Source organism: Podarcis gaigeae (genome assembly GCF_964106915.1).
Source record: "Podarcis gaigeae genome assembly, chromosome: 12".
NCBI lineage: Eukaryota > Metazoa > Chordata > Lepidosauria > Squamata > Lacertidae > Podarcis > Podarcis gaigeae.
The window spans coordinates 3,273,873-3,298,531 of NC_139688.1; the positions used below are offsets into that span (position 1 = coordinate 3,273,873).

The 24,659-nt window shown below is 51.9% G+C and overlaps 2 protein-coding genes across 3 annotated transcripts in view; both read left to right on the forward strand.

Annotated features, from left to right (window-relative positions):
• SMARCC1 (SWI/SNF related BAF chromatin remodeling complex subunit C1) overlaps positions 1-10,345 on the forward strand; it is a 112,806-nt gene extending 102,461 nt beyond the window's left edge. The window contains exon 28 of the mRNA XM_083703989.1: positions 10,227-10,345. Coding sequence (XP_083560115.1) covers positions 10,227-10,327 — 101 coding nt within the window. The 3' untranslated portion in view covers positions 10,328-10,345. The remainder of the gene's footprint in view (positions 1-10,226) is intronic.
• The window catches only part of CSPG5 (chondroitin sulfate proteoglycan 5), a 25,976-nt gene continuing 5,321 nt past the window's right edge, over positions 4,005-24,659 (forward strand). The window contains exons 1-4 of one of the 2 annotated variants that reach the window (XM_083704103.1): positions 4,005-4,129; positions 6,599-8,123; positions 15,009-15,197; positions 24,052-24,205. In XM_083704103.1, the coding sequence (XP_083560229.1) occupies positions 4,063-4,129; positions 6,599-8,123; positions 15,009-15,197; positions 24,052-24,205 (1,935 nt within the window). In that variant the 5' untranslated portion in view covers positions 4,005-4,062. The remainder of the gene's footprint in view (positions 4,130-6,598; positions 8,124-15,008; positions 15,198-24,051; positions 24,206-24,659) is intronic. The other variant, XM_083704104.1, reaches the window with a different exon arrangement.

Consider the following 24,659-nt stretch of genomic DNA (forward strand, 5'->3'; position numbering starts at 1 on the left):
AAGAATCCCTGGCAGACAGCCACCCCCCATCAAACGATGGAGAGTCCATCACCTCCCAAGGAAGTCTGTCCTGCTGTTGAACAGCTCTCACCCTCAGAAAGATCCATCTTTGGTTGCCCTCTGCGCATGTTCTAGAGGAGAGCCTGGTTCTCGAGTGCAGCAGCCAAGGTGGTTGGCACCTTGTGGAGAGAGTTCACAGCTGGAAGCAGCAGCCGGAAATCAGAGTGCTGCCTCCGCCGCAGGGCTAGTGTTTCAATGAGCTCGTTAATTATCGAGGAGGATCCGTTCTGGCGGGTCTCTAGAGGGCTTCCCGAGGCCTTGCCTTGCAAGCGAAGAAGAGAGAGTGCAGTTGAGCCAGAGATGAGGCTTTAGCACACAGGTAAGAGCATGGGTAGGCAAACTAAGGCCCGAGGGCTGGATCTGGCCCAATCGCCTTCTAAATCCGGCCCGCGGACTGTCTGGGAATCGGCATGTTTTTACATGACTAGAATGTGTCCTTTTATTTAAAACGCATCTCTGGGTTATTTGTGGGGCCTAGGGATTCGTTCATATATATTTTTTCCAAAATACAGTGGACGCTTGGGTTGCGAACGTGATCCATGCGGGAGGTATGTTCGCAACCCACAGCGCTGCGTCTGCGCACGTGCGGATCACGATTTGGCACTTCTGCACATGCGCAAGCACCGAAACCCAAAAGTAACCCGTTCCAGTACTTCTGGCACATCCGTAACCAGTAACAAGCGCTGAAACCCAGAAGTAACCCATTCCGTTACTTCCTGGTTTTGGCGCATCCGTGACCTGAAAACACACAACTTGAAGCGTCTGTACCCCGAGGTATGACTATAGTCCAGCCCCCTGACAAGGTCTGAGGGACAGTGGACCGGCCCCCTGCTGAGAAGGTTTGCTGACCCCTGGGTCAGGAGCACTCAGGAGCCAGAGGCAACATGGTCAAAATGCCTCCTGCTCACCTCAGACCCTGCTGGATCTTAGACCTGCTGGGAACGGAAACTCTTCTATCTCAGGGCTCCCTTGCCTTCCGCAGCTCACTACTCCTCTGAGTAGAACATGTGAAGACCCTGCTGGATCAGGCCCATGGCCTATCTGGTACAGCATCCTAATCCCACAGTGGCCAACCAGATTCCCAGCATGGGAAACTGTGTTTTAGCTTAAGGCTTGCGGTCTATTTGTCCTCCTGGTCCCTCCATACCAGCAGTCTCCCCTCCCTATAAAGTGGTATCTTGGTTGTCGAACTTAATCCGTTCCGGCAGTCCGTTCGACTCCTGGAACTGTTCAAAAACCAAGGCACGGCTTCCGATTGGCTGCGGGAGCTTCCCACACGTGTCGGATGTTTGGCTTCCGAAAAACGTTCGCAAACCGGAACACTCACTTCTGGGTTTGAGCCGATTTGTTCAGGAGCCAAGGTACTACTGTATATGAGCTTTAACCCTTCTCCTTGGCTCAGCTCCCAGACAATGAATTTCAGATCAATGTTCACCCTGGCTGGAGGGTGTGGGGGAAAGCAGCAAAAGTCCACATGGATGTTGTTGGCTGAGCAGCAGGCCCTGGCGAGGGGAGGACGGGAGGGGAGCAGCTGCCCCAGATTAATGGGAAATAATAATTCTGACCCTGTTTTCTGTATCGGGCAGAAAACACAGCGAGGAGTTGCTCATGTAGCAGAAGCTTGGCTAGAGAGGTTTCTTGAGGCTGGCGCACGTGTCGTGGACACTTTCCTGTGCCCCATATGCCCCCAGAGCAAAGGCTGGTCCGCTGTGCAGCGTCTAGACCATGGTTAGGCAAACTAAGGCCCAGGGACCGGATCCGGCCCAATCGCCTTCTAAATCCGGCCCGCAGACGGTCCAGGAATCTGCATGTTTTTACATGAGTAGAATGTGTCCTTTTATTTAAAATGCATCTCTAGGTTATTTGTGGGGTATAGGAATTCGTTCATTTCCCCCCCTTCAAAATATAGTCTGGCCCCCCACAAGGTCTGAGGGACAGTCGACCGGCCCCCTGCTGAAAAAGCTTGCTGACCCCTGGTCTAGACGCGAATGGAAAGGAGATTTGGAAGGGAAGACGTTGCAATGCATGATACACATAGCATAGTATTTGATGCGCGTGTGTGACTTGTCAGAAGCCGATGCACCTAGGAAATGCTCTGGGCAATAATGCGTCTCCAAAAATGAAAAGTCGGATACAAGGAAGTCCTTCACAGAGACGGGCTTCTTTCTTGTGCTTGATCTGGAGAGGTGTGTGTACGTGTGTGAGCCGTGGTGCACACCCAGGGACCCATGGTATTTGCACACATATACAACTAGTTTCTGGGACGCGGGTGGCGCTGTGGGTTAAACCACAGAGCCTAGGACTTGCTGATCAGAAGGTCAGCGGTTCGAATCCCCACGACGGAGTGAGCTCCCGTTGCTCGGTCCCTGCTCCTGCCAACCTAGCAGTTCAAAAGCACGTCAAAGTGAAAGTAGATAAATAGGTACCACTCCAGTGGGAAGGTAAATGGCGTTTCTGTGCGCTGCTCTGGTTCGCCAGAAGTGGCTCAGTCATGCTGGCCACATGACCGTACACCATGAGCTGTACACCAGCTCCCTGGACCAGTAAAGCGAGATGAGCGCCGCAACCCTAGAGTCAGCCACGACTGGACCTAATGGTCAGGGGTCCCTTTACCTTTACCTTTTACAACTAGTTTCCACAGTCGGAGGCAGCAAAACTTCTGAATACCACTTGCTAGCAACCACAGGAGGGGAGAGGAGAGGGCTGCTTGGGGGTGTCCCACAAGCCTCTGGCTGGCCACTGGACTAGATCCTGCACGTTTCTTTTTACATACTTACCCCACTGGCCTTCCTCCATGCATCCCTCCACCCCTTGCAGCAAAGCAAGACCCCGTCCTCTCCTCCTGCTCCCCTCCTGCTCCGGAGGGCAGGACCTGAACCCAAGGCTTCAAGTTACAAGAAAGGAGATTCCGCTGACTAAACCTCAGGAAGAATTTTGTCATGGTAGGAGCGGTTTGACTGTGGAACGCACTCCTTGTGGACTCTAACTTCCTTGAAGGTTTTTAAGCAGAGGTTGGGTGGCCACCTGTCACGGATGCTTGAGCTGAGATTCCTGCATTGCAGGGGGTTGGACTAGATGACCCCTGGGGGTCTTTTGCAATTCTACGGTCCCGTGCTTCCAAATTGCTGGAAACCCCAGCAGGGAAGCTGCTCTTGTGTTCGAATCCTGCTGCTCGGCTTCCCGCAGGTGGCCCTGGCGGGAGGACGGCGCCAGGGACCAGACAGGCCAGGGGCCTGATCCACCGTGGGCTCCTCTCCCGTTCTCATTCCAGTTTTCCCCAATTCCCAGCTTTAGCTGGGATTCCTGCATAGCACGGGGTTTTGCAACTAGATGACTGGGGGTCCTTTTCCGCCTCTATGGTCCTCCCTCTCCGGTTTGCGCCCCATTTCGCATCCACCCCCCCTCCAATGCTTCCAGCCTCCGTCTCCCCCAACTGCCTTCCCTACATCCCACCCCAGCTCTAAACCGTGCCCAGGGGCGCGCATGCATTGCAGCAGCGCCCGGCGCGTCCTGCAACTGCAAGAGCGCAGCGGCTGCAACTGGGCAGGGGGGTGCTGCGCGCGCCCGCGCCTCCGCGTGCATGTGCATGTGTGTGAGTGAGTCTGTGTGTGTCTGTCTCTCCCCCCCCCCCCCCGCGGGCACCGTAATCCTCCTTGCAGAAGTGTCTCCTCCTTCCTCCTCCCTCCTCCTCCTGCTCCGCGGCTCCTGGCGCTGCGCGCGGCGAGGCGGGGCCGGCGCTTCTGCTGCTGCTGCCGCTGGAGCTGGGGCTGGAGGCGGCGGCGGCGGCCGGGGGACGATGGGGCAGTGGCGGCGGCGGCGGCATCCTCCTCCTCCTCCTCCTCCTCGGGCCGGCTGGGCGGCGGCGGCGGCGTCTGGGCGCTGATCTCGGGGGGCGCGGCTGGGCGCGCCATGCGGCGGGGCGTCCGCCGGCGCTGAGCGGCAGCCGGAGCAGCGCGCGAAGCCTCCTGCCGAGGGCGGGACGCGGCCGAGGGTGCACGGAGCATGGGGCGCGCCTGGCTCGCCTTCGCCGCCGCCGCCGGCCTGATGGCGCTGGCGGGCCTCCTCGCGGGTAGGTGGGGGCGAGGGGAATTGGGGGGTGGGATGGAGACGCCAACACCCACACCCATCCCCAGATTGCACCCTTTTCCACTACCTGGGTATTTTCTGGATTGCAAATATTGGGGGGGGGTATATTTTTGGGTGGGGGTGGAATTTGCAACGGGGGAACCGCCCCCCCCGACCCAGACAGTCTCGTCTCTCCCCACCCCCCGACCACTCCCCTCGCGCAAAAAAATAAGGAGGGCGTATTATTATTATTTTTTGGCAATGGTTAAGGACACTGGGGGAGCCTTTTCAAGAAGTGGGGTGGGGGACGGATAGGGCTGGGGGGTGCAAAATGGCCACATTGGGGTGGGAAGAGAAGACCCTTCCCCCCCAAAAAAAATGATTCCCACCCCTCCTTTTTCTCCTCTCCCCCTCCCACCCCTGATTTTGTAGGATGCTTTCGGGGATGTCTGTTGAGTGATTTGGTGGCGGCGTTAGTTGTAATGCAAGACACGTGTTACAAAATCCACACACTCTGCTCGCCCTGCTTCCCCTCCCCTGCAAATGTATTTTGGGGTGTGTGTGTGTCCGTATCCCCCCTCCCCAAAAAAGGAGGCTGTGGCGAATGGAGAGCTGGAGGGCAGAGGGAGGGGCGGGCGGCGGCAGCGGCGGGAGATCGCGGCGAAATGCGGAATCGCACCGGATCACGTCCTGGTGATTCCGTTGCGGACGAGTCTGGGGTGGTGGTGCAGCATCGAAGACCCCCTGTGCCTTTCTTGGCTGCACCCCCCTCTCAAAAAAAAAAAAATCTGTCGAAGATCGAATGAATCTTTATTTCTTAAGAATGCGGGTCTTGTTTGATGGTGGAAGAGATCTGTATAGTCCCCCGGTGACCGTGTCCTGTCGTAAATAAACCCCAGACGCTTGGAAGGGAGTGAGAATTATCCTGCTTGCTGCTGCTGCTGCTGCTGCTGCCAGGTTCAGATGTGTAAATCTATGGATTTTCAGGTTAGAAGGCCACAAAAACCAGTGACTCAGTCAGACCTTCCTTCCAGAGGAGGGGTGTGTGTGCAAAATGATTTGTTTCCCCTGCAAGACCCCTCAGCTGCCTGGCAGGATCAGACCAGGAGGTCCACCTGTTCTAGGATCTGGTGATGACCAGTCAGACAGGTGTGTGTGTCTGTGTAGGCATGGAGGTGATGTCCACCCTTTTGGGATCTCTCCATCCCTTTTCTCCAGCTGGTTTTGCCTGCAGTCCTCTTCTTCAGTCACACCCCCAGTCCTGGATGCTCAAAAACCAAACAGACACCCTCCTCCTCGTATTTATTTTTCTCCTGGTTTGAGGAGGGGTGTTTCCTACCTCTAGAACAATTTTTTTCTGTTTTGCATTGGCTTCTCTTGCATTCCGCCCTCCTTTTTCTGTTCGCTTTTGTCTTAAGCCTCGGGAAAAAACCCCAAGATCTTTCTCAGGGAAGCCAAAATTAGAACACTGGGTGGGTGGGGGTCTTGTCAGAGGGAGCCCACCCCTTTGCCCGTGGATGGATGGATGAATTTCTCCCGAAGGTTGATCAGGATGCCTTTCTTCCTTGCTTGCAGGGAGAGGTCCACCGATTTGGTAAATAAACCCCAAAGCGACTGTTAGCGCCAAAGACATTTCCCATATTTACACCCCTCTCCTCGCTACAACCAGCTAGCTTCTTCTCTCCCCCACCTTCCAAGTGATTAATTCTGCTCTACTACACTGGGAAAGAGGGGGAAGGAGAAAAGCTGAATCAGGCAGCCAGAATGTGTGGGAACGAGCCGCGAGCCGAGACCGCTGCTATTTTTGACACCGCGGCAAGGAAGACTACGTACATATATATATAATAGGGAAAGTACCGTTCGGTGCGCTGGAATTGTCCGTAGGAGGTTCTGGGGTTTGGAAAAGCAGAGAAACTGAATGTTGAAAGATTCAGGGGGGGATAAAATAAAGTCTTTCTTCACGCAGCGCTGAGTTGATCTGTGGAACTCCCTTCCACAAGAGGCATTGGTGGCCAATCTAGGTGACTTTGAGATAGGACCGGGCAGATTCATGGAGGAGAGAGCCATCGAGGGCTAACAGCCCCCCCCCCCCCGATGGCTATGCTCTTGCGCCCGGGTCCTGCTTGCGGGTTTTGCATTGAGACAACTGCCCTGTTCTGCCCTGATGCAGTTTATAGCTCAGTTGTCAAAGTGTGAGGCTCTTAACCTCAGGGCCGTGGGTTCGAGCCTTACGTGGGGCAAAAGATTCCTGCATTGGACTAGATGATACACGAGGTCCCTTCTGACTTTTCTATGATTCTGTGTATCAGGTTATGAGGCCAGGATGCTGGCTGGGCCTGATCCTGCAGGGCTCTTTATGGGTTCTTATTTTGGGGAGGGAGCTTAGCAACGCCTCTGTGTACACGGGGAGGAGCACCTCTCCCTGCTTGCGTTCTTTCTCACTCACAAGTGTTTTTGCCTTTCTTGCCTGCAGCCTCTGAACAACCTGCAAGATCCCCCAACGCCACAGACGTCCGAGGAGCCCCCTGGCAGAGCAGGCCGGCCGCTGTGAGCAGAGCGCCGCCTCCGAGGAAGGAGAATCCCTCGCCACCGAGACCCAGCGCCTGGCGAGGAGGGAACGCCTCTACCCCCAAAGCCTCGCAGGCAGCGGGAGCGAAGGAATCTCAGCTCAAGCCACCTTCCGTTCTCCCAGGCGACGATGCCGTCGCTTCTGACATCCCAGCTGCTGGCAGCCCCCCAGGAGCAAGCGTCACGGTGAGGTACTTTTCTGGAGAGATGGAGGAGGAGAAAAATATGTCGGGCCTCTGTCTGGGCTGCCCCGGAGGGACTCTCAGCCAGCCTTTTTTGGGGGGACACGACGGCAAGGGCCCCCTCGAAGCATTGTCGGGCGGAACCGGATTTGCCCAGCCGGCGCAGGGGCAGGAGGGGGCCTGGAAGTTACTTGACGGGGAGGACGGGGCAGCGGGGAGCCCCCGCGCTGCCCCAGAAAGCCAAGAGGAAGCCGGTAGTGGGGACCAGCCCCCCAAGGCCTCCCCGGATCAAGGGGAGTTGGCAGAACGGACCACGACCCCCAGGTTTGCCCCAGAGGCCAGCTCTCCCGCAGGCCTGGGCCACAGTTCGGCCGAAACGGACCTCCTCCTCGACACGTTTGGGGTGGCAGTGCTGGCGTCTCCCACGAGGGCCGACGTCCCGGCCCCCGAGGAGGGCGGGGCGGTCCCAGAGCAAGACTCCGCCCAGAAGGAGGAGCCTCTGGAGCTGTGGGTGGAGTCTTCCAGCAGCTCGCCGGCTGAGGGCGCGCAAGGCCGCACCGATCGGAGCTGGCCAGGCGCCGAGACCCCGCGGACGGCCGTCACGCCTCCGGTCAAGGCCTCACCGAAGCCGTCGCAGGACCCTTTGGCCTCTGAGATCATCGACATTGATTACTATGACCTGTTTGATGGGGAGAGGCTTGGTGGGGCTGGCCTGGACTCCACCAAGCGGAAACCAGTGGATGACAAAGGGATGTCGTGGTCCCTGCACGACCTCTACGATGACTTCACGCCCTTCGACGAGTCTGATTTCTACCCCACGACTTCCTTCTACACCGACGGGGATGAGGAGGACCTGGACGAGCCGGAGGAAGAGGAGGAGGAGGAAGATGGCGGAGGAGGGCTGGCCAGGGATCTGGAGGACGAGAACGGCTTTCGGATCCCCACTCCGGCTACGCCCAAGATCCACACCGCCGTCCAAGAAGCGGAGCCCACCAGCCGCCGCTATGTCGTCCCACCTCTGCAGACTTTTGTCATCACGGGGGGCAGCGGCAGGGCCACCCCCAGACCCCGTCCGGCAGAAGTTGGCCGGGACCTCAGCCTGTTGGGCGTCATGGAGAACGGCACCGAATGCCGTAGTGGTTTTGTCCGGCACAACAATTCCTGCAAATCCATGTGCGACACCTTCCCCAGTTACTGCCACAACGGGGGCCAGTGCTACCTGGTGGAGAACCTGGGGGCCTTCTGCAGGTGAGGTGCTACCTGGAAGTGGGCGGGGCTTCCCTGGCAGGTGAGGTGGGAGTAACAGAGGCAGCTGTGGCTGTGCTGCAGGGGGCGCCACAACTGGGACGTGGAAGGGAACATGAAAGGCAAGGGGGGATTTTAGCGACACCCTGGGTGCTGCTGAAATTTGAGTCTTCTTCCACTGGGAGTAGTAGCCTTAAAAGGTCTGGGATGAGCCATGCTCAGCTTGGTTTTGGAGCATAGATTCCTCCTCCACCCAAAACTGCACTGGCTTCAGCTTGGTCTCCACATGTGACAGGGTGAGGGGTTTGAATTCTGAGCTGGTCAGAGTGGATGGAACCAGTTAATAGTTCAAATGCATGAGTGCTGTTAACTAAACACGACTTCCTTCTACTTTGTGAAAACACACAAAGCTCCCCTTCAAGTAAGAAGACGAGTACATCAGGCGTGACGGTTTAAACCTAGACCGCTCCCTGTTGAGCTAGCTTTCTAACTGTAGGGAGTTTGGGCTTTATTTATTTATTTCATCAGATTTGTATGCTGCCTGGCTGTCAGAAAGCAAAACCCTCAAGAAAGATGAAGTGATAAAATTATTCATAAATAATAATAACAATATAATAATAATTTATTATTTATACCCCGCCCATCTGGCTGGGTTTCCCCAGCCACTTTGGGCGGCTTCCAACAAAACACTAAAATACAATAACCTATTAAACATTAAAAGCTTCCCTAAACAGGGCTGCCTTCCGATGTCTTCTAAAAGTGTGGTAGTTGTTTTTCTCTTTGACATCTGCTGGGAGGGCGTTCCACAGGGCGGGCGCCACCACCGAGAAGGCCCTCTGCCTGGTTCCCTGTAACTTGGCTTCTCACAGCGAGGGAACCGCCAGAACGGCCGCAATAACTGAAAGTAGCAATGGACCAAAAACAGATTAAAACTCGCGCCAAGGCTGGGCTCAGGGCAGCTAGCAAGCAATAATAAAAGCAAGTTGAATGAATACAACTTAAAAACAAGATTAAAATACAACAATTAAAATATTGAAACATTAAAACACTAAAATGCAGCCTCTTCACAGGAGGAGAAAGGAGACAAGAAAGAGGCGCGAGGGAATCAAATTGGCTCCAAGCCAAAGGCCAGGCAGAACAACTCTGTCTTACAGGCCCTGCGGAAAGAAATCAGATCCCACACGGCCCTGGTCTCATGAGGCAGAGCGTTCCACCAGGCCGGAGCCAGAGTTGAAAAGGCCCTGGCTCTGGTTGAAACCAATCTAACTTCTTTAGGGCCTGGGACCACTAGGGCGTTGTTATTTATGGACCTTGAGGCTCTCCATGGGGCAGACCGGGAAAGGCAGTCCCGTAGGTACGAGGGTCCTAGGCCGTGAAGGGCTTTAAAGGTCAAAAGCAGCACCTTAAATCTGACCCTGTACTCCACCGGGAGCCAGTTACCCACTTAATGTGGAAGAAAAGGGGCGCATCCCTCTTGGCATGTGGGCTAAATCTGGGAAATCTCATCCGGCACCCCCAAATGGGAATTTGCTCCTGTTTGCTGACTCCCATATCCTGAGTTATCAGAGAATTCTAGAGTGGGAAGGGAGCTCCAAAGGTCATCTGGTCCAACCCCTCGCAATTCAGTAATGTGGGGTTTGGGGTCACACTGGACTGTGATGGAGCTTTAGGGAACTGTCTCATCAACCTGAAGCAGCAATGGGGCACCTGTGGCCCTCTAGACGTTATTGGACTACACCGCCCGTCATCCTGACTGCAGTTTGCCCATCGGTGACAGATACAGACAGTACAGTGGTGCTCTGGTTGCAGACGGGATCCGTTCCGGAGCTCTAGTCAAATCCCGAGGTTTCCACAACCAGAGGTGCCTATTCTGCGCATGCGCGCGGTACGCTTTTGCGCATGCACGAGCGGCGAAACCCGGGAAAATACTTCCAGGTTTGCTGCTTTTGCATCCCGAAGTTTAGTAACGTAAGCCAAGGTTCTACTGTACAGTGGTGCCTCGGGTTACATACGCTTCAGGTTACATACGCTTCAGGTTACTAACCCAGAAATAGTACCTCGGGTTAAGAACTTTGCCCCAGGATGAGAACAGAAATCGTGCTCCAGCGGCGCAGCAGCAGCAGGAGGCCCCATTAGCTAAAGTGGTGCTTCAGGTTAAGAACAGTTTCAGGTTAAGAACGGACCTCCAGAACGAATTAAGTACTTAACCCGAGGTACCACTGTATTTTGAAGAACTGCAACGAAGTGTTGCAGCGTGGAGTTCTCCCATCAACCATGGGCTATTGAAAAATAGCCCATGCCATTCCCTTTTCCTGCCCCCGAACTCCTATTTTCCATTTCACTCCCCCCCCCCGAATTTCCTATACATTTATTGCATTCCACCTTTTTTTCTGAGTAGCTCACGGTGGCATCTGTGGTTTCCCCCCTCCCTCCTCGTTCAGTGCCCACCAACAATATCCCTGCGAGGCAGGGACTGGCCCCCAAGGTCACACACTGAGTCAGGATTCGAACCCTGGGCGCGCAGGGCGATGCTCTTTGGTCTCCGAAAGGTATGCCCCGAGTCCTTTGTTTACGACGACCCTGGGAGGTAGGTCTGATGCTGTCTCAGCCCCGTGCCCTCTGCCCGACCCAAGGTGGCGAGAGGCAGCCTGAAGACGTCTCGGCTGCTGCCTGCTGAGCGGAGAAGGGGGAGGGATTTCCCGGGTGCTCCCTGCCCCCACAGCACCCTGCCTGCTCAGCCGAGCCGGAATTAGGTCAGAGCCACGCTGACGGGATGCACTCCCTGAGTCACTAATCAGCTCTGACAGACAGCGGTGGCGGGAAGAAGGCGCGCTGTTTCCAGAGATGGCGTTCTGGGTGCGAGTCACGGGGTGCACCGAGAGCAGAGCTTGGGTAGGGGTCCTCTGCGGGAGATGCACCCCTTTGCGGATCCAGCAGAAATCCTGAAGCACAAATGGGAGGCGGGTTCGGATCCTGCCTCGCTGCTCATTGACTCAGGTGTTCCGGACCTGTACCTCTAGGCAGGAGAAGGGATTTCGGTTCAGCGGGTGTGGCGTGTGCTGTGCATTCATAAAGTCGTACAATTCTCTGGTTTTGGAGGGACCGAAAGGGTCATGTAGTCCAGCCCCAGCAATGCAAGCGTTGCAGGTTGCTAACACACACCTGCGGGTTCCCTGTCTGTTTCTTGGTCCTGATGGGATGAGCATTTCCAGCTAAATCCTTTTTCCCAGCAAGCCTTGGATGCCGTTGCAAAATCTGCATGAATTGCATGACAGTGTTTTATTCTGCATTGTGGGGGGTTTTTAAACTTTGTTTTTGCACTGCATTTTGTAAAATTATCATTAGCCATACTGGGAGTATGAAGCATGAGAAATAAAGAAGTTGGTGGTGGGCAGTTTTTTGGCCCTCTGGGTGTTAAAGGTAAGGTAAAGGGACCCCTGACCATTAGGTCCAGTCGTGACTGACTCTAGGGTTGCGGCGCTCATCTCGCTTTATTGGCTGAGGGAGCCGGCGTACAGCTTCCGGGTCACGTGGCCAGCAGGACTAAGCCGCTTCTGGCGAACCAGAGCAGCGCACGGAAACACCGTTTACCTTCCCGCTGGAGCGCTACCTATTTATCTACTTGCACTTTGACGTGCTTTCGAACTGCTAGGTTGGCAGGAGCAGGGACCGAGCAACGGGAGCTCACCCAGTCACAGGGATTCGAACCACCAGCCTTCTGGTTGGCAAGTCCTAGGCTCTGTGGTTTAACCCACAGCGCCACCCGCGTCCCTCCTCTGGGTGTTGCAGAACTACAAATCCCATCATCCATTGGCCATGGGGGCTGATGGGAGTTGTAGTTTGGCAATATCTGGGGGGGGGGGCAACGTTCTCTCCCTGCCCTCATTCCTCTTCCGTTAAGAGCCCTGGACACACACATGGTAGCCGGGTGGATTTGATTTAAATCACAATTTAAATCACTGGTCAGTAAGACTTCATTTTAATCATATATTTTTTTACAGAAAGACTCATTCTTGCTGGTATAATCTTAATATTTACAGGCAGGTTAAGGTTTCATTTCTGGAATAATAATTTTTCAGAATAGTTTATATCAAAAATTACTGATTTGGTTATACTATTAGAAATACACTGATAATTATGAAGTTAGTGTGAGGTTTAATAGCTGTTTATATTTGGACAACTTTTCTGCTGCACTTTATTGGAAGAAAAATAATCATTTCCTTGGTAACAATTTAAACCATTTATTTAACTAAAACAATACCATTATAGCATATGTAGCCATGTTTGTTAACTGATGTGGTTAAACGATTTATTTTTTTTCAACTCAGACTGAGTTTTAGCACACGTGAAAAACTTAAAACAAATCCTTATTTCCTGATGAATAGCCTTTGGACTACAATGTACAGTAACTTAAATAGAAAACTATATTTAGAAAGATTTTTCCTCCAAAAGCATTTTATTTTAAAAACCCAATATTTTTTTTTAAAAAAATTCGATTTAAATTTAGAAAATCATAATTTTTTTTTAAAAAAAATAATCATTGATTTTTATCCACCCTGCATGATAGCCTAGCAAAGCATCCCCCAACCTGGTGCACCCCCCTTGTTTTGGATGCAATTTCCCACCAGCTGCATAATGGGAGTTGTAGTCCAAGCGACACTAGCCAGGCTCGTCTGTGTGGTGCAGCAGCTGAGGCCGCCCTAACATTATTGCGCAAGGCGCTGTACTTGGGGGCTTCCATTTCTCTTGATCCACAGCTGCAAGTTAGCGCCAAATGCTGCAGCCCGATTGCTGACAGGAGTGAGGCCTTGCCAGCCTACCCCACCTGTGCTCAGATACCTGCCCTGGGATCCAGCTTGTTACCGGGCAAGGTTCAGGGTGCTACTATCAGTATGTAAAGCCCTGAACAATTTGGGACCAGTTTACCCGCGAGATTGCCTCACCCTACATGAACCGGCTTCGATTGGTGGAACTAGCAGGCGCCGAATAAGTCCCATTCGATATTTGTAAGAGCTCAATATTTGAGTGTAGCGGCATTTAGACTGTGGAACTCCCTGCCTGTTGATGTTAAGCGAGCACCTTCACTGTGGATTCTTCTGCACCTGATAAAAACATTCAGAGGTTTAGAAAGCTTGTGCAAGCCTTAATTGTAATTTTAACTTTCCGACGCCTGAAATTACCATTCCTAATTTTACTTAGTATAATGGATGCTCAGGTTGTGAACGGATCCGTGCGGGAGGCATGTTCGCAACCTGCAGTGGCGCATCTGTGGGTTGCAATTTGCTACCTCTGCGCATGCGCAAAGCTCTATTCAGCGCTTCAGCGCATGTGCGACCGCCAAAACTGGGAAGTAACCCGTTCCGGTACTCCCACCAGATGTCAAGGAAATAAACAACTACCTGACATTCAGAAGACATCTGAAGGCAGCCCTGTTTAGGGAAGTTTTAATGTGTGACATTTTAATGTATTTTTGGTCTTTGTGGAAGCCGCCCAGAGTGGCTGGGGAAACCCAGCCAGATGGGCGGAGTACAAGTAATAAATTATTATTATTATAATGGGCCTTTCAGGGGAGTAAATCCCCGCGTTTATCAAAGAGTCACGAATCTGTCCCTTTCGTCCTCAAGCCCCTTCTCCTGGCTGCCATCTTCATTGCAGGGACAATAATACTGGCCTAACTTACAGGACCGTCGTAGGGTTTTCTGAATCATTATCCCTTTAACAAGAAGTACTCTGAGCACTTGAAATTTGCTACTTTAAATTTGCAGCTCGGCGCCTTCTCTGACAAGGGATGTACCAGGGAAACAGACAAGCTGGTGACATGCGGTTATCTTTTCCTAAGGTATCCTGCCCCTATCCGTGGAAGCTCCACTTTTGGACTTTGTGGGTAGGCTTCTCCACTTGAGTTGAGCTGAGGTGATGGTCAAGATCCAGTGCAGGGAGAACAGGACTGGCCCGCCCTGTGGAATGCCCTCCCTGCAAGTGTCAGATAGTTAAACAACTGTAAAAAATTTCGTAGGCATTTGAACACAGCCCTGCTTTGGGAAGCTTTTAAATGTTTGGATTTTCCTTCTTTTTAAAATTGCATTTTTGTTGGAAGCCACCCAGAGTGGCTGGGGCATCTCAGTCAGAAAGTCAGGGCATAAGAAATGTATAAGTATAATAATAATAATAATAATAATAATAATAATAATAATTTATTATTTATACCCCGCCCATCTGGCTGGGCCTCCCCAGCCACTCTGGGTGGCTTCCAACAAAATATTAAAATACAGTAATGCATCAAACATTAAAAGCTTCCCTAAACAGGGCTGCCTTCAGATGTGTTCTGGTAGTTGTTGTTCTCTTTGACATCTGGTGGGAGGGCGTTCCACAGGGCGGGTGCCACTACTGAGAAGGCCCTCTGCCTGGTTCCCTGTAACTTGGCTTCTCGCAGTGAGGGAACCGCCAGAAGGCCCTCACAGCTGGACCTCACTGTCCGGGCAGAATGATGGGGGTGAAGACGCTCCTTCAGGTATACTGGACCGAGGCCGTTTAGGGCTTTAAAGGTCAGTGCCAACACTTTGAATTGTGCTCAGAAACGTACTGGGAGCCAGTGTACGCCTTTCAAGACTGGTGTTATGTGGTCTCAGCGGCTGCTCCCAGTCCCCAGTCTAGCTGCCGCATTCTGGATTAATTGCAGTTTCCGGGTCACCTTCAAAGGTTGCCCCACGTAGAGCGCATGGCAGTAGTCCAAGTGGGAGATAACCAGAGCATGCACCACTCTGGCGAGGCAGTTCAGATATTATTATTATTATAATTATTATTATTATTATTATTATTATTGGGATGGGTGCCTTTCCCAGGCTCCCCCTTTGCTGAGCAGACCTCGCTTTGCCTCTCGCCCCGCAGGTGCAACACCCAGGACTACATCTGGCACAAAGGCATCCGCTGCGAGTCCATCATCACCGACTTCCAGGTGATGTGCATCGCCGTGGGCTCGGCCGCCCTGGTGGTCCTCCTTCTCTTCATGATGACCGTCTTCTTCGCCAAGAAACTCTACCTGCTCAAAACCGAAAACAGCAAATTGCGCAAGACCAAGTGAGTGGCGGCGGGGCTGGGCGGGCGGGTCTGTGGGTGGGTGGGTGTCAAATGTCATGGGCGGGTTGGACGCAGAGGAATGGGGGGAGGAACCAGCTGGGAACACCGCCAGGGAAGAAGGTGCAGAGCCCAGGGATTGGTGGTGGGATGACGAAGAGTGGTCATAGGGAGAGGAGGAGGTGTCGGAAGCTGAAGAGGCAACAGGGCTTAGTGAGCGGGGAGAGTCTGTGGCAGAGAGCAGTCCAGAATTGGAGGCTGAGGCAGGAGAGGAAGGAGGCCAAGAGGCAGAGATGGGTCTGGCTGGCGCAGAGTCGCGTGTCTCCCAGAACCAAGAGAGGCATGAACAGGGTGGAGGAGAGTTTGGCCTCATGCAGGCGCAGTCTCAGATTGCTTAGGAAATCCCTGGACAGGAGGTTGAGACTCGGCAACTGATTTTAATGGAGGAAGGCTCCTGGGAATGAGCTGCTTTGCTCAGCCGCACACTCAGCCAAGTTGGGTTTTTGCTAATGAAGAGCTAACTCCGTCTTTAAATGGTGCGATCGCTGACTGGCAAGGAAGAGGCGGGAGACGGACGGTCCTGGGAAAGGTTTTGTCTTCGTCCTATTATTGCGGAGTTGCCGGGTGTGTGTGTTTTGGCTTTTTTGTCCTGAGGGCCACACTCGTCTCTGGACCACCTCGCAAGGGCCACATGCTAGCAGTGGGCGGGGCCTGGGCCAAAAGTGGGCGGAGCAACACATGTTTATCATCATGGAGGAGAGGGCTATTGAGGGCTCCTAGCCAGGATAGCTATACTCTGTGTCTGTGGTTAGAGACAGCAATTTAAAGCCCTAAACGGCCTCGGTCCTGTATACCTGAAGGAGCGTCTCCACCCCCATCGTTCAGCCTGGACACTGAGATCCAGCTCCAAGGGCCTTCTGGCTGTTCGCTCCCTGCGAGAAGTGAGCTTACAGGGAACCAGGCAGAGGGCCTTCTCGGTGGTGGCGCCCGCCCTGTGGAATGCCCTCCCTTCAGATGTGAAGGAAATAAGCAGCTATCTTATCTTTAAAAGACATCTGAAGGCAGCCCTGTTTAGGGAAGTTTTTAATATTTAATGCTGTATTGTTTTTAACACTCAATTGGAAGCTGCCCAGAGTGGCTGGGGAGACTCAGCCAGATGTGTGGGGTATAAATAAATTATTATTATTATTATTATTATTATTATTTGGATTCCAGTTGCTCTTGTGCTCAGATCCTGCTTGCAGGTTTCCCATCTGGTTGGCCACTGTGAGGACAGAATGCTGGACTGGGTGCGCCCCCTTCGGCCTCATCCGGCAGGCTTTCCTTATTACAATCCTGCCATCAACGACAGCCTTTGTGGTATCCCTGCTCCCGTCCCCATCCTGTGATTTATGGGGCTGGAGTTTTCCGGCTGGGAGAAACGCCAAGTGTTGTGTGTGCCCGGGACAGAGCGCCTGTCAGTTCGCCTCTTCCGCAGGGCTGTAAATTTCCCTGGTGACATCAGAGAAAGAGGTGAAACAGAGTGGAAGGGGAGGGGGAATCTGTTCTGGAAAATGCACACAGCGGCATTTTTCAGAACTGCCCCCCCCCTTTATATATATATAAAAAAAGAATTTATCAGAATAGCAGTTGCATGACCCACTAAGGAAGATAGGACGACTATAAAATTCGAAACATCAACCATTAATTGCGCATTCGCTGAAAACCCAATTAAAACTATTTAGTTTAATTACTCCGCCAAGCCTGGTGAACTTGATCCGTGATGCCAGCTTCTCAAAGTCCTCTAGCAAGAGTCCTAAATGCCACATTTAGTAACGTCTTCACTGCTTAGTTAATTCCCAGTGTGACGGATGGGCTTGATGCAGCGAGTCCAGTTTCCCAATGTCTTGTTTATTATTATTATTATTTTTTCTTGAATTTATATACTGCCCTATACCCAGAGGTCTCAGGGCGGTTCACATAAAAGTATCACAGTATATAAAATAAAAATAAAAGCAATAACCCAATTATAAAGTAAAGGTAAAGGGACCCCTGACCATTATGTCCAGTCGTGGCCGGCTCTGGAGTTGTGGCACTTATCTCGCTTTATTGGCCAAGGGAGCTGGCATACAGCTTACGGGCCATGTGGCCAGCATGACTAAGCCACTTCTGGCAAACCGGAGCAGCGCACGGAAACGCCGTTTACCTTCCCGCCGGAGCGGTACCTATTGATCTACTTGCACTTTGACGTGCTTTCGAACTGCTGGGTTTGCAGGAGCAAGGACCGAGCAACGGGAGCTCACCCTGTCGCGGGGATTCAAACCGCCGACCTTCTGATCGGCAAGCCCTGGGCTCTGTGGTTTAACCCACAGCACCACCCATGTCCCTATAACTAAATTATTACCCCCACCACACACACACAAAAGAGCCACATTTTAAAAGGAGACAGGATGTCCCATCAGGTCAACCAAAGGCGTGGTTAAAACAGAACGTTTTTGCCTGGCTCCTAAAGGTGCATAATGAAGGCGCCAGGCAAACTTCCCTGGGGAGGGCATCCCACCGACGGGGAGCCAATGCGGAGAAGTTAGCAAGAGTCTTCAATCCCCACTTTCCGCACCCACCTCTTGCCCCCTTGCCTCTTAGGGAATCCCCCAGGGAATCCCAATGTCCACTTCACTGGGCTATGCACTTCATGCAGTTGTGGGGCAGAATCCTTTCTGGGCTGGACTGCTTTTGCCCGCAGGTGAGGGAACTGTCAGAACATAAACATACAAGCTGTGTCATGGTCTGGTTCACGGGCGATCAAAGTCCCAGCTGGGGACGTGGGGACCAGGGGCAAGGTGGCGGGGTAGGAGCAGGAATGGGAGTCCAGAAGTCAGGAAGACGAGGGTCTGAGGATCAAGAAGCAGGGAGTCAAACGCAGCAAGGCAGGGAGCGTGTCGCTGTGGCAAAGAGCCAAAGGGAAATGCTGACCTTATATCCCTTTCACAACTCTTGCCACCAGGTGCTGTGAGTTACCAATCGGCCTCACCTGTGCGGCCGTGCTTTGCCTCTTCAGAACAAACTTAGGAAGGCCTCAGTCCTGCAAAGTCCTATTGGTCACAGGGCCTGGCTCCTGCACGCACTCCTGACAAGCTGGTTCTGCAGGCGGGAGAGACACCCATGACTCTTTGCCAACCAGGCCCATCTCTGCCTCTTGGTCTCCCTCCTCTCCTGCTTCAGCTTCTGCCTCTGAGTCTGAACTGTTCTCTGCCACTGACTCTCCCTGCTCACTAAACCCTGTCGCCTCTTCAGATTCAAGACCACCTCCTTCCCACTCCTCCCCTTGTGAGCACCCATCATTGTCCCACCACCAATCCCTTGGCTCTGAGCCGTCTTTCCTTGGGGGTTCCCCAGCTGGTGCCTCCCCTCCCTCCTCTGTACCAGTCCTGAACCCAAGAGCCCCCTCCCTCCTGTGGTTTCCAGCAACTCGAATTCAGCAGCTTTGCTGCCTCCAAACGTGGAAGCAGAGACCAGCCTTCGTCATCAATAGCCTTTTCCTCCTCCACGAATTTGCCCAATCCTCTTTTTAAGCCATCTAGATTAGGTGGCCATCCCTGCCTCCTGTGGCAGTGAGTTCCGTAGGTTAACTGTGCGCTTGCGTGCCGCAGAACTTCCTTCCATCCACCCTGAATTATTATTATTATTATTTAGACCCCGCCCTTCCTGGTTCAGAAAACCGGGCTCAGGGTGGCTAACAAGCAATTTAAAACACTTAATTGATGCAACAAATACAGCATAAAATACAGTATAAAGCGTGAATAACAGCAAATTCAAAAATCAATTTGGGGGGGAAATCCATTCAATAAACATTAGATGATCTCAAGGGCTAGCTGGCTAAATTAGTCCTATTTGGGCCAGCGAGGAGACCAGGGGAGAATTAGCTGTGGGATCCCAGAGCGGGTAATCTTCATAAAAAGGGGAGATGGAGGGAAGGAAGGGGAATAAAAGATCAGGCTAAGTTTAAATTGAAAGCCAGGCAGAATAGCTCTGTCTTACAGGCCCTGCGGAAGGAAGTTAAATCCTTCAGGGCCTTGATCTCATGGGGCAGAGCATTCCACCAGGTCGGAGCCATCACTGAGAAGGCCCTGGCCCTGGTGGAGGATAATCTGACTTCCTTAGGGCCCGGGACCTCTAAACTATGATGATTCATGGACCTTAAGGAAATCTTCCAGCCCTCGGCCTCATTGGATGCCCACGAGTTGTAGCCTGTCCCAGGTCCCTGTTCTTCTTCATGCTCAACGTAGAGCTAAACCTGAAGCCTGGAAACTCTGCTGCCTGCCAATTGGTTGGGGCTGCAAGCGCAGGCCTGCTCACCCTGCATAACCCCACTTAGCATCTGGAGGATGGGAAGGAGGGAGAGCTCCTGCGCTGCTTCTCAGCTAAGGTTACCGCTTTGTATCCCAGCTCCTGGCTCTCCTCTCTTTCCCCTCCTGGGTCTGAGCAGGCCAGCTCCCTAATGAGCGGTTAATTGCTGTTTTGCAAAAGTGCAATCAGTAATTACCAAGGAGTGCTTTGCACTGTCTGGCAAGACCTGTGGGGGTGTGGGGTGGGGGCCATGGGAGGGGGAGAGCAAAGGTGGTTGCCAGCAGCTTCTGGGCATTGAATGCACTTTGAGTTCTTCCCTTACGTCTTCAGTAGAAGAACTCCAAAATACGGGGCTTTTTTGCATGACATGGGCATCGCTGTTTTTCGCCAAGGCAACGCCATTTGTGGTTATTGCCGCTGGGAATGACTGCATCCCAGGCACTGGGAAACAAAAGTCTCCCGGTGGTATCCTGTTGGGAAGATGCAAAATGATAGAGTGGGTTTGCATCAAACAAAAAACTGGGGGCCCCCCTCTCTCTCCCCCTCTCTGAGAATCCCAGCTGACCTCTCACTTCTGGCTGCAATGAGCCATTTTTCAAAGCTCCCCTGTCATGGCAGAATCTAATAATCGCCACCCAAGCTGCAAGCACCCAAGTCTTTCTGACTCAATGCGCTTTCTGTAGCAGAGGCTATGCAGTTGCCTCCCACTTGAGGGAGGCTGGCCCCCTCCGCTTTGTGCTCAGCGCCAGGCAACCAGAGATAGACTCTTCTTGGATATGGAGGTTCCGCTTAGCTACTTAGCACCGAGGCCGTTTGCATGCTGCAATGTCTTCCGTGCAAAAATGCAACATTTTGAGTGCGCCTCTGCTTGAATCTTGCTTTAGAAGCCGGTTTCTAGCCATTGTGGACCCAATTCAATGGACTACTGCAATGCGCTCTACGTGGGGCTACCTTTGAAGGTGACCCGGAAACTGCAATTAATCCAGAATGCGGCAGCTAGACTGGTGCCTGGGAGCGGCCACTGAGACCACATAACACCGGTCCTGAGAGATCTGCATTGGCTCCCAGTACGTTTCCAAGCACAATTCATAGTGTTGGTGCTGACCTTTAAAGCCCTAAACGGTCCAGTATACCTGAAGGAGCGTCTCCATCTCCATCGTTCTGCCCGGACACTGAGGTCCAGCTCCGAGGGCCTTCTGGCGGTTCCCTCATTGCGAGAAGTGAGGTTACAGAGAACCAGGCAGAGGGCCTTCTCGGTGGTGGCACCTGCCCTATGGAACACCCTCCCTTCAGATGTGAAGGAAATAAGCAGCTATCTTATCTTTAAAATACATTGGAAGGCAGCCCTGTTTGGGGAAGTTTATAGAATCTTTATAGAATTCCTTCAAATCATAAAAAGTTCAAAATGAAATCTTTAGTCTCAAAGTCTCTGTACTTTGTATGGTGGAAGACAAGCTTTGTGTATTTAACAATGAATGAATGAATGATTTCGAATGAATGTATGTAAATGAAAATATCAAATACTGTGGAACAGTGCTCGTGTAATAATGTAGTCACAGCATTTGATATTTTCATTTACATACATTCATTCGAAATAAGATGGGTTTATGAAGCAATTCTATATCCCCCCTCCACGCTGACGAAGAATTCTACGAAACAGTAGTCAATATCCGGAATCACTGTTCAGTGTTGAGCATCATTGTGGAATACACAACACTTCACAGCTTGTCTTCCACCATAAAAAGTCTTGTACCTCGCTTCATTTAAAGATTTCCAGAGACTTTGAGACTAAAGATTTCATTCTTTTTGTGATTTGAAGGAATTCTATAAAGATTGTTTATTACGTATGTTTACGGTCATCGTGTTGCCTAGACATTGCTCTGGAATGGGACGCCCCTTCATAGCTGTCAATGTTTCCCTTTTTTTAAAGGGAAATTCCCTTATTCTGAATAGGATTCCTCGTGAGAAAAGGGAAAAGCTGACAGCTATTCGCCCCTTCTCTCTGGGTCCTTGACATCCACACTGCGTCCCTGTGATGTGTGATTCAGCTGGGTCCCATCCAGGCAGGGCGGGGGTCCCCATGCTTAATATGTGCAGAGGTGGGTCCCTGGATTCTTAGCAACAACACATTGGGGGGGGGGAAAGGACGGAGCCTGGGAACTGCCCCCACCCCTCTTCCCGAGCGCCCCTTTCTGCCAGAGGTCATGGGAGCGGCTTGCATTCCTATGCGCTGCTTTTTCTTTTGCAAATGAGCTTGGTCCCCCCCCCCCTTTAAAAAAAAACAAAACCGCCTGAGTGCGCAGCCACAATGCCCCCCCTTTTCTTCCCTCCAGCTCCCTTAAAGAGCTTTGTGGGGGGGGCATGCTGAGCAGCTGGCGCTCTGCATGGGGGCTCTTAGCTTGGCAACAGCAGATGGCCGTATTGTCCGTCGGGTGGGGAGGGGGATGGCTTTGTATGGCGGGGGGAGTGGGGGTCTTCGAAGGGAAAGATTCCCTCCATTGGCATCTTGGGGGGGCCATAGGTCATCTGAGAGTGGGGGGGGGCTAGCGTTGGTGAGAAGCAACACAATTCCCTTTGGGGAGATACGCAGCGTGGCGCAAAAAGGCGGCAGATCGCGTCTTCCTGGCACCAAGCACACCGCGCCCCCCTTGCGAATGAGGCCTTGGAATCATAAAACAGTCGAATTGCAAAGGGACCCGGGGGGGAATCTAGTCCAACCCCCCCTGAAATGCAGGAACCGCAGCACTTTTGCTCCGCCATTGGAATGTGGCCCCCAGAAGGTTATATGGGAGAGAATGTGGCCCTTGAGCTTCCCACAGTTGTTCATTGGCATCTGTTTCTCACTTTCCTGTATAACATAGCTTAGATTATTTATTACGGTCGGAGACCAGCTTATAAAACACACTTGAGGGGGTACAGCCACAGAAGGAAAACAAACAATTAAAACCATGTACAACAATAAATTTAAAATTTATAAATGCGATTAGTGTATAGACACTTAAAACTTTCAGATAAGTTACCGCAGAGAGATGACCCAGAGTCACCCAGGGAACCGAGTTTAGGGATTTTCTTAATTAACTCGTTTGGGTCGGGAGATGGTCTGCGCCTACAGATCTGTACACAGAATCTGGCGACCATCCGGGTCGCCTTCTGATCTTTGCCTAACAGAAAAAGGTCAAACTTTTCCCCTGTATATTTTCTACTGCACAACTTTATGTCTTTTTGTTGCAATTTTTAAATTTGTTTTTTAATTGTTTTGATTTGTTTTAATTGTTGTTGTGATTTTTTAAAAAAACGAATGGGCAATCAATAAATTCATTATCGAAGAGGGTTTTCTGCCCCCTGCGTTATTGTCATAAGAAATGATGAACAATATGTCATAATTAATATTATTCCAACGCCACAATAAGAAAAATAAAAAGATGGGTGGTCACAGGGATGCCACACAACATTGGGTCTGACATCGGTCCCTTCTGACTCTGTGGATTCCGTGAATGTTAATCGTTTTAAGCAAAAATGATGCGAAGCACAGACAGGAGGTTTAGGCAGGAAACTTTCCTCCTGGGAGGTTCTCCTCTGCAAGTTCAAATTTGGCCAGAGATTGCTGCGTGAAAGGCACTCTGCAACTGCTCAGAGGCAACCTCTTCCCAGCGCTTCACCTGTTCTGGTGGTGAGCCATTGCTCTGCAAAGTGAATGTGGGTGACCTCTGGTTTTTCCCATGGGAAACATTGTGGAACGAACGGTTAGATTGCTTCATTTTTGGAGTAGGCTTTTTTTGGGGGGGGGAAGTACAGTTGGGTGTGCAGAAAAGAGAGTGGTTGCAGGAGCTGCCTTCTATTTGTGCAACTCTATGCCATTCACTTCCATGTATAATAATTATAATAATAATTTATTATTTATACCCCGCCCATCTGGCTGGGTTTCCCCAGCCACTCTGGACGGCTTCCAACCGAATATTTAAAACAATACAGACATTAAAAACTTCCCTGCTGCCTTCAGTTGTCTTTTAAAAGTAAAATACCTGTTTATTGCCTTGACATCTGATGGGAGGGCGTTCCACAGGGCAGGTGCCACCACCGAGAAGGCCCTCTGCCTGGTTCCCTGCACCCTCACTTCTTGCAGGGAGGGAATCGCTAGAAGGCCCTCGGCGTTGGACCTCAGTGTCCGGGCTGGATGATGGGGGTAGAGATGCTCCTTCAGGTCTACTGGGCCTTTGAGGCCATTTAGGGCTTTAAAGGTCAGCACCAACACTTTGAATTGTGCTCAAAAACATACTGGGAGCCGTAAATGTGTTTGAACAGCGTAGCAGGTGCTCAAAGTTCCCTGGAAAGATTGCTATGGTTTGTTGCCAGCTGGACAATCGAGTTGTGTTTTGCCTTTGTTGAGAGTCCTACATTGCGGGGATGGAGGGTTGACCTTTGGGTTCCCTTCCAAATCTGTGTTTACTCTTTCTGACCTCTGGATTCTCTCCTTTCTTTCGTCTTTCTGCTTCTTGTTTGTTTCCCCTCCTCTTCTCCCCGCCGCCGGCAGATACCGAACCCCCTCTGAGCTCCACAACGACAACTTCTCGCTGTCCACAATTGCGGAGGGCTCGCACCCAAATGTAAGGAAATTTTGTGACACCCCCTCCAACCTCTCCCCTCATGCTCGTGCATTGGCTTACTATGATAACATTATCTGTCAGGTAACTCATCTTCTTCACGTCTCCCCCCTTGTTGCATGCCTCCTGCCCCCCACCCTCGTCTCCCGCCCCACTGCCTGCCCCAGAGCTCGCTCAGACCAACACCAGCGAGAGAAATTGTCGGCGCCTGCACTGGTGGAATAGCGAAGTCGGGGGATCTGGCTGCCCCCGACCAGAGATAACCCCAAAACAGCCCCGCTGGCTTTGACCAGAGGCCCACCTATCCTGGCACCCTGTTTTCCCAGGGTCCAAATGCCCCAAAGAACCTCAGAATTGAGATAGACTGTCCCTGGAGCTGCAAGTTCCATACGGATGTCAGAAGAGCCAGTGGTTCAGTACAGGTGAAACTCGAAAAATATCGTGGAAAAGTTCCTTGATTTCTGTAATTCAACTTAAAAGGTGAAACTAATATATGAGATCGACTCATGACATGCAAAGCGAGATCTGCTTCTACTTC